We start from the raw sequence: 17,395 nt of genomic DNA, 5'->3' as shown, positions 1-17,395 counted from the left end.
CATGTTCCCTTTTCTTTAATTCTACCATCACCTTCTTCTCTTCCCTTCCTTTTCTACACTTTTCACTTCCTCTACCATTACCTTCGCAAATATCCTCCTTAGAGCTTCTTTCCCGGCTATATTCTTTCATTCTTCTATCCTATTCGTTATTTTTCTAAAGCTTCCCTTATCCTCTTTTTAAACCCTCCAGCTTTTTGTCAGGCACTATGTGTTAATCTTAAAAGTGTTACTGACCGATAACTTTCAAAAGGCTCACGTTTATTTGGAAGGACCTTGTCTATAGATCTGATAGAAATTGCTCTAGTAAATGTCTCGCAACTCCTCAAGCTTACTACATGCTGTCCACAACAGAATTGACATTTTAATTCTTTACTTGAGGTGTTAACCTCGTCTTTCAATGTGTGTTTACAGTGACAGACTGGGTTAAAGTATCATGTGCGTTTTTTAAAACAATTTTTCGCCACATGGCCAAAGTTTAGGGATTTATAAAATTGTGCAATGGCGGATCCACCTTTGTATTTTTTTTGATCTTACCACGCAGGATAAAATTCTTCCTAATATAATAAAATCCACATTCACTTTATCAGATATAAATTTAACAGTACACATTAAGTACAAATACACCTGTCTAATATTGATAGCAGTCAATCTTATATCAAGTAGTTCAGCCTTAATGGCATTTAGTTTAACATTTGCAGGAATGCATTCGACTGCCATCTTTAAAGTTTGAAACTAGGGAGTGCATATATGTGGAATTCTACTCCAGATCCTTTGAATTCTTCCAGCATTAGTTTGCAGTCTTCCTCAGGTTTAGTATAAACAATTATACTTTTGAAAATAAACTATATGCAACTATAGGTAGAATTTTGTTGGAAGTAGCACGTTTCTTAGCTTCAATTAGAGCTGCTGATTTCTCATAATTATCAATAGCGTTACTGTTTAGGAGAATATACTTGTTTTCAGTTTTCATGTTGAATTCCTGCGATTTTGATTCAATACAGGCCCTGCGCCTTTGCGATGTCTATTTTCTGGGTACCCAATTGTTCAGTATCGTAGTTTTTTCACATCAAAACCTCATCTTTTTCCTGATAATTTTGAAGATTAAAACATAGCAAACGGCAAAAACTTATCCCAGATATCGAGTTTTTTTTTCAGTAAACTGCATTTAATAAGACTAAACTTTGCCAACGTTTGAGTTCGATTAGAATATATAAACTTACCTTGGATCGTTGTAAAACATTTGCTGAGATGCTTGACCATGGTGAACGTCCCAATCAACGATTAAAATCTTTTTGGCCAAATTGTTTATTAGCATTTTTTCACAAGCAATGGCAACATTATTAAAAAAACAATAACCACAATATGCAGCTTTCATTGCATGGTGACCTGGAGGTCTGGAATAAAAAATAAGTTAAATTTCTATTAGTAATATTACAATGTGAACATAATATATTTTTTAACTGTCAAGAGCTTTTATTATTATACCATCAGGACAACTCCTTCCTGGGGTAAGCGTAAACTCAGTCAGTTCTAGTTTCATCATAATACTAGAGATTCGGGAATGTATCAGAAATATTATAACTTAAATCGAAAACTGTAATTTAAACTTCTGAGAAATTACAGCCATACAGTGGCGGACTGGCATAGGGGCGCAGTCGGTGTTTCCCGGCTGCGCCCCCTTTGGTTGACGCCCCACAAGCCATGCCAAGGCGCCACAAAAAGATTATACTGTTTGAACAAATAAATATATGTTAGATTGTAATGGAAAGAGTTTAAAGAATATCCGAAAATATCCGCGATTTACACTTCTACTGCTATAGGTAATACCAGTAAAGTAAAAAGTGTCCTCCAATCTCTTTTCACCCATATTATTCCTAAAAAATTCCCTGATGCATGTATTTTAAAAATAAAAAATTAACTATTCATATTGAAACAGTAAATGTGACAGGAACATTCACTTGTTTCTGATGCAATCAAAAATATATTTATTGATTAAAAATGTATAGGACAACTAAATGAATTTTTTATGGTCGCCCGCTAACATATTGATTTTTTACATGTGTTAACTTTAGATGGCGCCCATACGTACTTTGAGGTAGTCTCCAGTATTTTGGTACCTCGGTCCGGGATTGTTTATTCAGTTATCGCAAAATGAAGTAAAAATTTTATTCATAATAAATATTTAATATTTTTGTTCCTTATTCTGCTCTACATTTTATTCTCAGCTACCCTGAAAAATGTATTATTTCAATCACGACTTTCATGACTTTCACGATAAGATTCTCATTACGAAACTCGCGCTTCAACTTTGCGCTTCCAACTTTTTATCTAATTAGCAAATTTGGTGAAAATAGTTTAGAAAAAGGTATATTTTATATTTAGTATAAATTTGAATTGATATTTCTTAACCGATTAAAAAAAAAACTTTTTTTTTGCTTTTTTTGAAAATTTTTCAAATGTTGAAAAGCATATAACTTTTTTTAAATTTTTATCTGAACGGAAGTTAAAAATATCATAAAGATAATTTGCAAGTCTTGTTGCCGTGTATCGGAAAATGTGACGAAAACTTCTAAAAATCATTGAAAAAAATTTTTAAATGTTTCAAACAGCTATAACTTCTTGATATTTTATATCCAGTTAGGAATTTGAATGAAATTTCTAAACTTACCAGAAAAATGTCTTTCTATTTTTGTAAACATTTTCGAAATTTTAAAAAATATATAACTTTTCTCATTTTCATCGAAATAGCAAATAATCCTTGGATAATTTGCAAGTCTCCTACTCATCTATAGGAAAATTTAAAATACATTTCTAAAATTTAAAAAAAAATTGCTTCAAATTTTGAAAATGCTCCAAATCTTTTTATTTTGTTTGGAAATATCTGCTCGACGAAGTTAACCTTTATTTTGGAAGCCTTAAGAAGTTTATCAAAGGCAGACTGTCTTGAACAAATCCTTGAAATTTAGCGTGGCTACAACATTCAGGTAAACATACATACACAGAGAAAGCGACAAAATTTTAAGATTTTCGGAATCTGTGAGTGCCTAAACGTAAAGATTAGTGAAAAAAAAGATATCGAAAATTTAGATGATTACATTACACTCTCATAAATGGGAATGTAAAAACATATTTGTACCAGAATACCACTCCAACCCCGGTCGCGGATCACTTACTGACAAGTAAGCCCATGTGTATCCCATGTGTATCCGGAAATCAGTTGTTTCAGATATCTATCACACTAGTACCAACTCTTTCCATACATTTTTTGTTCTTATGAACAATTTTCCATTACACCTGTAAACAATCCCTAGGACAATTAAGCAGGTCCCTAGACGCGGAACTTTCCCTAAAAATTCAGCTTCTTCGGATACAAAATACGCTTTTGTATTGAAATAGTCTGAAAACAGATCAAAGCATTCTATTTTTATGTATTTTTGTGCGCTCCATGCAAATATGATAATAATTTTCCCCCAGTACGTCAAGGCTTGTCCCTCAGAAGCTGAAAATTCCCTAGAAAAGCCCTAGCGGAATAAACGGAAAGGCTAGGAAAGAAGGTTCTATTCCGATTCTTTCCCAATTGTATGGGGATTTTGCTTCCGATTTTATTCCGAACGCCTCTCTTTCCGAAGCTTGCCGATGTGTTTCCGAACATTCTTTGAAGTGTCCTACAGCATCTACCTCTTTCTGAACGTTTCCAAATTCTTTTCAAATAAATGTGAAGTGTAAAATATAAATTATTAAATGTTTTATTAATTATACATGTTTATATATTTTTTAAGTAAATAAATACAGTAAATAATAACATATAATTTACTAATAAATTTATGAAATTACAAAAAAATGAAAGTTAATTAAAATAAATACATGTATAAGTATAATGAAATATAAAAACAAATATAAATAAGTTTAGATCAATTATTACAAAAAAAATATTTTTCAGCTAAAATTATTGATCGCCAACCAAAAAAAAAAGAATGTTTAACAAAGTAGTTTTACTTGACTTCCGTTTCCGTCATTAAAGTGTAAGGTAGTGGGAGTTGTTGATGCTTAGTCTTTTTTATATTTAAGGTGAAATTTGAGGTGATTGGATTGTGGAATTGTGAGGAAGGGTTTGGATGTGACAGATTGATTGAGGGATTGCGAGATTGCAAAGGGGATGAAGATATTTTTGAGGATTGAGACAGATTTGTGTGGAAATTGAGGTTAGGTTGGTTTGAAATTTGTGACAGGGTGGGAGGACTGGGTTTATCAGGCTGATAGTGGCAGGGTTGGGTAGACACGAAGAGAGGCAAGACAGGTACCAGAACGCAAAGATAGAAAAAGGCAAGGAAGAATAGAAGGCGGGAGTGTTTGAATTGGATTAATGGCTGGAGGAGCGAATAACAATGCGGAAAAAACAGATTTAGAGTAGGAGGTGTTTAGTGCGCCGAAAAGGGAGATCAAAGAAAGGAAGTTAAGGGAGAACTACAGGAAAACTGTAGGATTATGTGACAGTGGATGATGAAGTAAGAGAGAAGGTCAAGAAACTAGTGTAGACAACGGGGATTGGGCAAGGCAAGGAAAAGAACAGTTTAGAGAAAAGGTCAGAAATATCAAAATGGGTGAGGGAAATGTGGACGAATAGGCGGAAAAAATGATGGGAGAAATAAAAAGAGGGCTACAATATACTCACTGAAATGAAATTAGTAAGGGAGGGCATAGAAGTGGATTGGATGAGAATTGTAAACAGAATAAGAAGGTCACAAGGGAATTAAGAAAGTGGAGAAAAAAAAAGTAACGGGGAAGAATGAGAAGAAAAAAGAAAGAGTATACTGATTAGAGACAAAAGTTAGGAAGAGAAAAAAGTAACGGGGAAGAATGAGAAGAAAAAAGAAAGAGTATACTGATTAGAGACAAAAGTTAGAAGAGAGGGGTAGCCAGAGTTATCGAAGGAAGGAGAAGTGATAGCAATAATGAAGATTAGAGAAATACTAAGATAGGAAAAAACTGAATTTAAACGTAGAAAAGACAAAGATAATAAGGTTTAGAAAAGGAGGGGAAAAAAGAATTGACAGGTAGATGAAAGGAAATAAAGTCAGAAGAAGTGAAAAAGTTGAAATATTTGGGATATATCTTGCAAACGAGTGGCGATAATAGAGCTCGTATAAGAGAAAGGATAAAAAATCAGCAGGGGTAATGAAACCAATATGGGGAATAGAAAAAAGAAGGTTCAAACAAAATTGGAGAAGGAGAATGTGGTTATTTGATACGCTGGTATGGCCAGTATTATCTTATGGAGAAAAGATATGGGGATGGGAAGAAAGGAAAGATATTAAGAGTTTACAAGAAAGGTAGATAAGGTGGGCACTAGGGGTAGACTGGAGGACGCCAAAATATATGGTGAGAGAAGAAGCGCAAAGAGAGAAATGAAGTATTAGAGCAGGAAAGAGGGCATGGAAACTTCAGACTAAGCTGAGGGAGGGTCGGGGGGGGGGGGGGGGGGGGGGGGGGGGGGGGGGGGGGAGTTAGCGAGAAAAAATTTGATGGAGGTAGAAGACAGGAGAGGGAGATCGATAGAATTTACGAGACAGGAAGAAGAAAGAAGAGTGTTCTTTAACGCTTGAGATATAGAAGACATGGCTGCAGTAAAATATGAAGGATTGGAAAAAAGGAGAGGGAAATACAATAAATAGAAAGATTTAAAAAGGTATGGGGTGAGAGAAGGTGGACCAGAATAGCAAGATTTAGATTGGTACACGAGGTGAGGGAGGGGATGAATTGGGAAAAAGAAGAGAACAGAAAGTATGGGAAGGATGTAGGAGAGGAGTAGAAGATAAAGGAAGCTGGCAAAAGAATGTGGCCAAGATGCTAGGGGAAGAAATAGAGATAAGGAACTAGATATAGTACTTTATGTAAATAGTTGTAAATAATTGTAAACAGTAAGGCTGAGATTTAAAAAAATATATATTTGTATGGGCAAGATTGTAAGGAATTAAAGTCACGTAAACCCTTAGAAGAGACATTATGAATATAAAAAAAAGTAGTTTCACTTTTAACTATAAATTGTTATACTTTTATTTTTTTTTAAATAAACATTAATTTTTAATGAAGGTGTTGTGATTTTTAACCAGAAATATAGAAATTGCACCTTAATATATGCATTTTTGACAACAACAAAAAACGAATTTTCTACAATAGAGTTGAATTTTAAACTAAAAAGAATGACTAACAAAATCGCTGAATTTTCAAAAAATTAATCATGTGTAAAATTTGACGCCCTCCCCCCAGTTTTCGTCAAATGTGCACGTTTTAGAACCCCTTTAATCCGAAAAACAGGTTTTTACAAGTGTGTCTGTCTTTATGCCTGCCTGTATATATATGTCTGTTTCCACAATCACTTAAAAAAAATTAATCTATTAGATTGACCTTTGATACAGTCTTTCAGTGTCCTAAACTAAAGGTCATGTTCGTTAGCCAGCTATTTTGGACAAAAATTCAAAAATAAATATTTTCGAATATTTTCGAGAATATTTTCGAGAATACTTTTGAGAACAGTTTTTTAAAAATTCAAAAATTCTCTGTACGGCTATTCATAGTAATTAAAATTTGGACAATCTGTTTTAATGACTTTTATGATAAAACCAAAAGCTACCAGAGTTATAGCATTTAGAAAATTCAAAAAATACGAAAATGAACATTTTACGCTAAATAACGCAAAAATTGTGCATTTGTAAAAGATCTACAAATTTGATAGGAATAACTTTTATATAGTATGCGTAGTTTTCGCTTTAATCGTGAAAAACATCACTGAAGGCCAAAAAAAATCTGCCCGCTGTGTGGACGCATTCGCATCACAACTTTTGTCTTTTAATTTCTTTTTCGTTTCATGTGTGGGGTTTCAAAAAATTTAATTTTTTTATGTTATTAATGCTATATTTTTACGATTAAAACAAAAACCAGAACTATTAAAACATTATTCATGATAAATTAATTCATTTTTACATTCTCATCACAGAAGGTATTGGACTTGTTTAAAATTTGTCTGTATGTCTGTCTCTCTGTGATCATAATACTTTTTGAAAAAATTAATCTATTAGATTGGCTTTTGGTAAACTCTTTTAGTATCCTAAACTAAAGGTCAACTTCGTTCACCAGCCATTTCGGATGCAAATTCAAAAAGGGAGCGCATATTGCATATTTTTGAGAACACTTTTTTCTAAATTCTACAATTCTCTGTAAGAATATTCGTATTATTCAAAAAGACAAACAATGTATGCCGGAAATGTGGAAATGAGACCATATGAACTCCAATCTAACACAACGCTGCTGAAAGTTGGTGATCTTCTCAGAATAATACTAATGCATGTTATTAATTATAATAATATGAATTTATGTGAACGATATAAAATTTCAGGTATAAACTCGAGTGCGCAGCACGAGATACATGATGAGAATGTGCTTGTTAAAGCCAAAGGAGCCTTAACAAAAGAGAATTCACAATCACTAAATTTCTGTTGTCGATGATTTGATCTTTAGGTTTAAAAAGTCTGTACACAAAGAACGAGTGCGTAGCGCGAGGTACATAAATTATCGAGCGCAAAGCACGAGAATCACCATCGCGCGCCCTAGGCGCGCTCAAACATGTGGGCCGCGCGTGCAGTGCCCAACGAGAATGTGCCTGCGACGCGAGCAGATTTTTTTCATATATATTTATGTTATTTCGGTATTGTAAAAAAATATTTAAGCTGGTTATTGAATATAATTCACCTTAAGCTGTAATCGTAAAAGAATTATTTGATTCTATTTCTATATTAACACTAAAAAAAACAGATTTACTCCAGAAATAACTGCACAAAAAAATGTGTGACTGAAAACACGTTGGAAAAAAATCTATATCCGAATATTTGTATAATTTTAAACAAAAATCTTGGGAAAACCGCTATCGAAGTATCTTCCTTCGCCATTTTGTTTCTTCGATTTCATTCATCTCTATTATGGTAGATATTCGATTGCACTGAACTCGATTTTGAAGCAAAGATCATTTGAAACAAAGATAGAGAGATACAAGAGTCATTATCATTCACAAAGATTGATACTCGCTAACGAAGTTTGTTTAAACATATAATGACATTCAATTCTGTCGGTTCAGTCGAGTATTAGTGCAATCGAATGCTTATTATTGATTGAGCTTATTGATCGCACAACTGGAAGTGGGTGAGTAAGTGAGTAAGCGAGAATCTTATATTAAAATGGCGCTGTAGACAAGCAGAGACGAGATGCTGTCAGAGCTTTTCCAAAGATTTTTGATTATAATCGCAACAAATTGTGGATGTTTCTAATTTCCCATAGGAATTTCAGTAAATAAGGTTACTATGAAAATCGATAAAAGTGACGCTTCTTTTAGCTTTTCATCATTCATCCAAGCTCAGTGCAATTTATATTTTATAGTGTATTATTTTTATCATAGAAAGAAGGAATTTTATCAAGGACTTACTGTAGTGATTATAAATTATACTTGGGTAAATGAAATAGTAGGGAAGATTTAGATGTAATAATGAGCAGCAATAATGTACGTGAAATACAAAAGTCAAAAAGGCTTTATGAGCTATAAAATTTCCCTATTTCTAGGTTTTTAGGAATTGTTTTGCTATATAAAACAGGAATCAATATGAACGCTTCAATTTAAAAAGTTTGGAAGATAAAAATAAATTATTATTACGAATATATATATATTTTTTTTATTTGATTCGGAAAGAAATTGGATACATTCGGAAAGAGTAAAATGGGTAGTCATTCGGAAAGAAATCGGAAATATTCGGTGACATTCGAAAATAAATCGGAAACAGTCGACGACATTTGGAAATGATTGGAAAGAAGTCCCAGAGTGAGACATTCCGAAAGACTCAGAAATATTCATGGGGCAGATCGAAATTCGAAAACAAATCGAAAGCAAAGTTTCCATACAAATTGGAAATGAGCGGAACGGAACCGAACCCTCTTTGTAAACCATTTTCGAAATATTTCCGAATCTTTCCGACGCGGTCGTTCCGAAACTTTTCGTTACTTTCGCTAGGGAGGAGATTGCCCGTAGAGATAATTACTCAGCGTATTTAATTCATCTTTCTGAATAAATTTAAGACCAGGAGTCATTTCATACCCGAAAAAGAAAATTTTCTAGGAAATTTTCCGCGTTAAGGGAGAAACCCTGGTGGCATGGGGGATGACTTATTCCAGAATCGTACTCAGCGCACCAAAATACATAAAGATATCATACCTTGATCTGTTTTCATACGATTTTCATTCCAAGGTTAATTTTACATCCAAAAAAAATGATTTTCTAGGGAATTTTTCGTGTCTACCATAGCGGACCATGTGAACGGAAAGGATACTCTATAGAGTATCCTCATAGTATCCACATAGTATCCCTTCCGTATCATGCAACAAAAACTCAAGAAAACAACAAGATCAACTTTTAAATTGGGTAAATTCGGATTCTACGTTAAAATTCCAATTAGAAGGTCACGGAGTACACTCGGTCCACTAGGATAGGGGAAATGCTGACGTGCATACATAAGAAATCGAATAATCGGTAGCATTATCGGTTGCACTGTAACAATTCCCATTTTTTGGTCTTATTGTTGATATTTAATTACAAAAATTAGAACCACAAAACGATACAAAGTCAACACCGAAAATCAAAATTATTTTGTTTGAACATAAAATCGCGCAACTCGTATGAAACTTGGATGGATATATCCAAGATACAGAAATACGTTACCAAAAAAATACAATACTTTAAAAAAAAAATAAAAAATTTCAATAAGTAGTTTTTTTTTAAGTTAACTGGTTCACTGTTCCTGCTGGTCCATTGTACCGGCCGTTTCCCTATTCGTATTCAGAATACCAAAATACATAAAGATATTATGCCCTGCCTACTGAGGAAAAACTAATGGCCGAAACGCATTCAGCTGATCAAGGTTATTAAAATTGTCCGGGGTTTTGTTAAAGACTTATTTCTAAAAATTAGTCTATTTTTTAAACCGAAGCTTGGGTTTGCGATTTAAGAAGAATTTTGATGCTGAAGTACATCGGATCTAAGGGTAGACCGGATGTTCGTCCGCTATTGCTACTCCGTCGACGGCACGCATCTGATATATTTAATCAAACTAACCTAATCTTTATTTTTTTTCCATTTATGGAAAGTGCTACGTGGGTAAAATAAAAACACCTTTAAGAATCCAGAAAGAAGAAAACAGAAAAAACGAAAGTCAAAAAGGAAAGTTTCATAATGGAATTACTGACATAGACCATCTTAACAGTTCCTGTAATATGGTACTGAACTTCTTAGAATAAGCTTCAATATAAAATAAGATTACTATATATTATGGCGCTCCTAACTAAAGCGGAGATGCAGTAGAATGATTTTGCAACATTTTTAGTTCATCATTGAACTTGAGAGAATAGCGTTATTAGGGATGTCTAAAAAAACGAAGCCTGAATTTCAACTTACATTATCAATTTCTTTGTTCCTTTTGAGTTAAAATCAAACCAAGAGAAATAAGCAATAAATTGGATAATATTTAGAGATTACCCTTCGCAAATTTGTCTGTTTTTACAGAAAAACCAATTTCTCGAAAACGGTACATTATAATGCAAAAATATACAAAACATAAAACATTCTGACATGCCGATACTATTTCGTTGAAAATTAACTTCTTTTTTGTCCGACCCCCATTGAAAATGCGTGATTGCATGCACGAAAAGCAGGCGTAATGTGGCCGCCGGGCCGACATGAAACTTTCTGCCCGGTGCTCAAAACTTTACGTCCGCTACACATAGACTGCATAACGCAAGTAAGAATACAGGGAAAATTATATTTATGAATAAAAATTCTTGAGAACAACAAACATCCTTTATCTGCTTAACATGCTTGTTTTCAAGGAGGAGGGTAGGACAAAAAGTATCGTGTGTATTAATGGCGTACAGCAATTTTTCCCTTTTTACACAATGTATTGTTTGATGATTCAACCATTTTGATTGAAATTTTTGGTTAAACCATTTTGTTCAAATATCATTTTTCTTGTTGAAGATTCATATGTTTAGTTGAAAGTATATCTGTTTGATTGAAAGTTTAACTATTTTGTACAAAACTAATCCTTTTAATGGGAAATTCGAACGCGTGGGTAACAGTGGGGTTACAAAACTTGTCTCTTTGAATGAAGTTTAATCTCTTCGGTTGAAACTGTAACTAGTTTGTTCAAAATTAATTTTTTGCTGAAAATTCATACTTTCAGGTAAAAAATTCAATTTTTGTGAAAAGATTCGTCTTTTGGAAATTTCTTCTTTTGAAATTGTGATGATAAACTTGTTCAATTGTAGAATTCTCTCGACTGAATAAACTTTAATTTGAAGTACTTTTTAGAAAACTATTTTGACATTCCTTTCCCCGGAATAAAATTATAATTATATTTAGAGACGATTTAAAGATACATTTGTTCTCTGAAGAATCTTTAATAAGTTCGAAAGCACATTTTTCAAACCAACATAAACGTTAAAAAACAAAGCGTGTAACGGAATTGGAGAAGAAAGCTTAAAAAGAAATACGTTCCTTAAAAACCTGCTAAAAAATACTGAAGAAAATTAAGTTTTCAAAAATGAATGCAGTTTTTTAAGGAGACATAAATCCATAAACACTATGTCGTTCTCTAGCGTTCTGTTCTTTTGCCGTTTTCAAAAGTTTGATTATTGGTCAAGCAAAAATTTTAATGAGTTGTGTGACGATTCGTATGCGCCACATACACTACGTCTTGCGAGCAGTGTCGCATGCGGTGATGCCGCTCTCGCTTCCCCCACCCACCGATACCACCCCCATATCGACATCCCACAGGCCACACTGCGCACCGGTCTAGGACGTTGTAAGAGTGCGACAGTCTCTCAACCAGACACTCCTTGGGCAGCCGGCTCGAGCGGTGGAGCAATGAGCGTCATCATACCCACCTCTCGAGTACCAGTAGGCCGTAGCATCGGGTGGTCCCGAACACGTCCTACCTCGGTTATCCGCGAAGGAAACGTCGGCTCCTCGGGCAGCCGGTTCGAGAGGTGGAACAATTGGTGCTCCCATATGCACCTCTCGAGTGCCAGTAGGCCATGGCATCGGGTGCTCCCGAACACGTCCTACCTCGGTGATGCCTGGAGGAAACGTCGACCTGAAGGCTTCCTGGCTCAAGTGACGGAGCAATGAGCGCTCCTATATCCATCCCTCGAGTTTCAATGTGTCGCGGAATTGGGTTCCCCCAAACGCGGCTCGTATCACGCACCTTCAGATAGACAGGACATCCTTGAACCTGGGGAAAATTCCTGGCTCGAGGGACGGAGCAATGCGCGCTCCCATATGCATCCCTCTAGTTCCAATTTATCGTGGCATTAGGTGCCCCCAAACGCGACCCATTTCAGGCACACTCAAACCCCAAGCGAATCTTCCTCGGGGAATCCAACTGCAGCGCAGGAGCAATGGGCGCTCCCATATTCGACTTAGCGGTATCGACAAGATACGGCATCAGGTGCTCCTGGACGTGTCTCGTCGCGGAGGCCCTCGAGAAGCTAACACTAGACAGAGCCTACCTAGTCGGATCACGTCAGACGAACGTCTCTCCACCTGTCGCAACAACCGTTTTCGTCTTAACTAGGCGCACCCCTACGATACCCGACCGACCTGAATTCCCCGATGTTAGGGATACCGCGTCTAGAACCAGAGGACCACCTGTTGGGTCCATTAGACCCGTATTGCCGCGTTACAGAGAGGTGGGTACCCGCACCAACCCGCTATTACGCCTCGTCTGGTAACTCACGCATACAACTCTATTGTCCTACACAGGAAATATAGGGCGTACCTGCAAACAACGTAACGCCCGCATTGTCTGCGACGCCCTAACAACTGCGCACAGGTCAACCGCTGACCCTCAATTATATATATCTGGCCTTTATGTATATTTTCGGGATACCAGCGACGTTCTAATACACCCACTCCAACCCGCATGTACACGCACATCCGCTTACGCACACGGCACTTACCCACACCCCACACACACATGTAATAGCGTGTAATTACCTTGAATAAATGTTTATAATTTAGTTACAAAATACCCGACGCCGCATTATTTCGAACGCCTACCCTGTCCCCACCAATTTCCAGACCCTGGGTGGCTGAAGCTCCGGCGGGGTAACAGGGCAGTATCGTTACAGTTGTTTTAAAAACAACTAGAAAAAGTTCATTTTTATCTTTAATTGTCAGTAAACGTGATTAAGAAAGAAAATTATTTTCCAAATCCTCTTAGTAGGGGTTTGCGGTTTTTATTCGTTGTAGATAACAATGATAAGATTTAATGTTTTTTATTCACGGTGATTATTTTTTTCCTAAAAATATCCTCTATAATAAATACAATTCATTGCAGTTTCATTAAGGGAGGAGATACCTTTAGAATTTCCAAAAAATCGATTTTTTTCTTTCATAACTTGAATTTATGATATGTTAGAAATATACTGTAAAAAGGAAAAAGAAAAATATTAAATATTTATCAAGATATTGTCAAAAATGTCAGAGTTCGCATACCGTCACTAATAAGGTAGTCGGAGCGCTTGGGTCGAAGGAATATTTCTTACACAATAGGTTTGTATATTTTTTTTGTTCCATACATTCTGGGAAGGCTGATTACTACGTTGCTACCTTACAATGTTTACTACGTTTATTACGTGGACCCGGAATCGCCAATTGATTGGCAAGTCACTGAAACTAATAGTTATACCGAGACGAATCTTTAAACTGTTGAAAAAATGGTCGAAAATTTGGACCTTCCATTTAACAGCCGATATAAATTTTAATGTTCAACTTTTTAATTATTTTATAGGTTTATGCTTCCCTTTAACACATAAATAATTGAACAAAAAAACCTTTTTTATATCAGATAAATGGAAAAATTTTGACAGCTGCAGCAGTTTTCCATGCCTCGGAGCACACGCTTGAAGAAATATTCTGCAGGGTCGCCATTTTGTAAAAAAAATCACGTTTTTTTACACTTTAACAATGCAAGAAAAATATTTTAAAATTAATAAATGATCTAGTTATTTTATCAACTTAAAAAAAATTCATTAATATTGATTGATTTTACCCTTTCTAAAGGTATCTCCCCCCGTAAAATATAAGTTTTACACAAGTTAAACTACACAGTCTCTTGTTTTCTACCAAAAAAACAATTTCTCAAACTTTCATAAATTATTTTTCTACATTTTAAAAATACAAACTTTTAAAGATCTTTGTCTTTAACTTTAATAAAATCGTTTCTATATTTTGAAAAAAATACAAACTCTTCACGATAATTTTGATATTGAAATTAAAACATTTTTATCTTTAAATTAAGGCCATGTGACAAGAGGGTCACGCGACCAAACCTGGTCTTGGATTTTTCTTTCCCAACTTTGGTCTAAACGAAATGAGGTATCGCTCTGAAAGTTTGGAAAATGAAAGAGGAGGTAATAAAGTCCATGTCTCTGCTTTGTTCCGGTGCAACTTTTGAGAAAAATTTTTTTTTTTTTGAAGAAAATACCAGTGGAAGTTTTCTTTCCCAACTTACGTCCACACGGAATGAGATATCGTATAAAAAATTTGGCACGATAAATATAAGGCATGCACGAATTTGTCTCTGGTCCTAAATAATTAGAATAGTGAAAAGTTTTTTTTTAATTTCTATTTTAGAGAAATACCGACCGTGCTGTCGTCAAACCCTGCAAGCAATTTGCAATGTTGTCAATGGGCTAGTAATGAGGTTTATATTTATCAAAGTGGGACAAAACAACAAAAATCGCTTACGAACATTATGCACCAATAATGCAAAAACTAATGTTTGCACTTGAAATGCAAATAAACATATTTGGTCGGACATACGTATCAGTCTGGTATCAGCTGTGTCAAAGCAGCACTAGCGCAGCGAGTAGACAACTGCGAACTTCTAGGGGTCTGTGGGTAAAACAGATTGCATGATTACCCTCAGAGAAAGTTAAAAGTCAAACTTCTGCTGTAAAACCTAAATGTGTCCGACGATAATCATTATTTGCATAAATAAACTTTTTTCTTCCTCCAACTCTTTGCAAGGCCACAAACGATCCTTTAATATTTATTAACATTTCCCGAAAAAATGTCCACCTTATTTAAACTTTTATTTTTCAATATGGGCCTTAAATAAGTGTTTTTTTATACACCTTTTTTAATAATGCAACAGTCTTTTAACGTCCTTTTCTCATTTAAATACAAAAATTAATAGCCCTCCCTTCTCTAGCCATTCCGAGAATTGACTTCGCGTCGCAGGTAGGTGTTACAGGATCTGCCCGGGGTGTGCGGGGTCTGCGGTTGTCCCTCAGGCGCTATAGAAGAGTCCAGACTATTTGTTATTATTCCATCAAATAGTGGTATGTATTACAGGTCTGCGAATCTTTGCCGAACTAATCCAAGAAAGGGGCTATGTAAGCGGAACCACTACTCTACCACATCCAGAACAAGCCGGCAAAAGAGAAAGAGAGGCGACACCAGGACCAACCGCGGTCAGACATCCGATAGAGGAAGAACGATGCTTCATAACCCGGAGAAACATCAACACCCAGGTTTCTTTTAAGTCTAAAGATCTGGCTGAAGGGGATAACGAGCTTCGTGGACATTTTTCCGAAGAATCCGACCTCTGGATTATTAATTGTTGTGTGTATAGTTCAGCAATAGCTTTGGCTGATACGAACCTTAAAACAAAACCAACGTTTAATCATAAGACCAAAAGACGAATGCATCAACTCACCATAAATATAGGCAGGGCAAGACAGTACGCGTCCCGCATTCAGTTTATGATTGACTACATCAGATCTGGCAGGAATTTTACCGCCAAGGTTCGAAAGTTCGCGCGCGAACTCCGGGCCCGTTATCGCACACTTAACAAGTCAAAGCTGCTTACTATCAGGCAGCATATTGTTGAGAGAATACGGATACTATCTGCCGCTAGGAGAAATCTAGAGCGGAGAGAGACGTGGGTCAGAGAAAATCAACAGTTTCTATGAGACGCATCTCGAGTCTTCCAAGACCCTCCAGTTACTGCCGACCACCCGCCCAAACCAGAGGAGGTTGAAGTATTTTTGAAACAAGTCTACGAAGCGCACCATAGACTGGACGAAGTCTCAGAGAACATAAATAGCTTCAAGGGGCCGCGTGATGCCCTCATATCACCTGATAAAGAATGCTCATCCATCACTACCGAGGAGGTGAGAAAAGTATTAAAAGGGATGAAGAACTATTTCACTCCGGAACCAGATGGTATCAAGACCTTCTGGTGGAAGAAGTTTCCTTCAACTTATCAGAATTTAGCTCGTATTTTCGACTCATATTTAAAGTCGGAAGAGCCAATTCCGGAGTGGTTAGTGAAAGGGTGCACAATACTCCTACCGAAAATAGGCAACCTAGCTGACCCGAAGAATTACAGGCCAATCACATGTCTGAACAGACTGCATAAGATATCCACAGCTATCCTAAACGATAGAATTGTTCAAGCAATTTAACCTGCGTGGCAAGAAATGTACGAACAACGCAGCTCAAATAAAGGCGTAGGATGATACCAGCGTGACCTATCGCTGGCCAGGATTGATTACCGGAAAGCTTTCGATTCGACATCCCATAAACTTATCATCTTTACTATCTCATCTGGAAAAAATACCTGGGCGTCCCACAGAGCCGCATTCAGGATGTGACATCTATAAAATCTTAATGAGAATTTTCTTCGTTACGAAGTTTCTGCAAAAACAGAAACATCTGTTTTCTGGGTATCTCATATGGTCTATCATTTCCTTGTAATCTAGAAAGCAAGGGCGCTAAAAAGAAGACACGTTCAACTTAACGATTAACGCAGACTCTAGTCTACTGCGGCATGAAGATATAGTAATATAAACATAGACTCTACAGTCCACTGAAAACCTAGGTACATTAGCATTAGCGTCAGCATTAAAGAATATACACGTTAGCTTAGCTGCTTGAGTAAGAACGTTAAGTCTTAAGCAACCGGGATCACGTTGGAGCTCTTCTATTTCGTTACTAATTGATGCATTGCATTTCAGGTATTACCAACTATCGCCGGCAACTTATTATCCAGTAGAACCTCGTTTATCCAACCTTCGATCATCCGAGGCTCCGCGTTATCCGAGGCAACGAGACTCATCCAAGCACTCCGCATTAAACGAGGTATATGCTCGGATAATGCGGAGAATCATTAATAAAACAGATGAAGCTGCTACGGCTAATTCTGAATACGCGTAGTAGTTTGCAATTACTAATCAATTAATAAATGAGTAAAGATAAATCCACACTCGTAAGTTGTTTATTTTTTTTGCTAAA

General features: G+C 36.0%; 1 protein-coding gene across 13 annotated transcripts in view; it reads right to left on the bottom strand.

Annotated features, from left to right (window-relative positions):
- The window catches only part of LOC117174093 (histone deacetylase 6), a 788,923-nt gene that overhangs the window by 591,741 nt on the left and 179,787 nt on the right, over positions 1-17,395 (bottom strand). For all 13 annotated transcript variants that reach the window (XM_033362808.1, XM_033362803.1, XM_033362813.1 and 10 more), the window contains one exon: positions 1,221-1,394. In XM_033362808.1, coding sequence (XP_033218699.1) covers positions 1,221-1,394 — 174 coding nt within the window. The remainder of the gene's footprint in view (positions 1-1,220; positions 1,395-17,395) is intronic.

This window comes from Belonocnema kinseyi, chromosome 6 (assembly GCF_010883055.1).
Source record: "Belonocnema kinseyi isolate 2016_QV_RU_SX_M_011 chromosome 6, B_treatae_v1, whole genome shotgun sequence".
Lineage (NCBI taxonomy): Eukaryota > Metazoa > Arthropoda > Insecta > Hymenoptera > Cynipidae > Belonocnema > Belonocnema kinseyi.
This window is presented reverse-complemented; position numbering and strand designations above follow the sequence as displayed.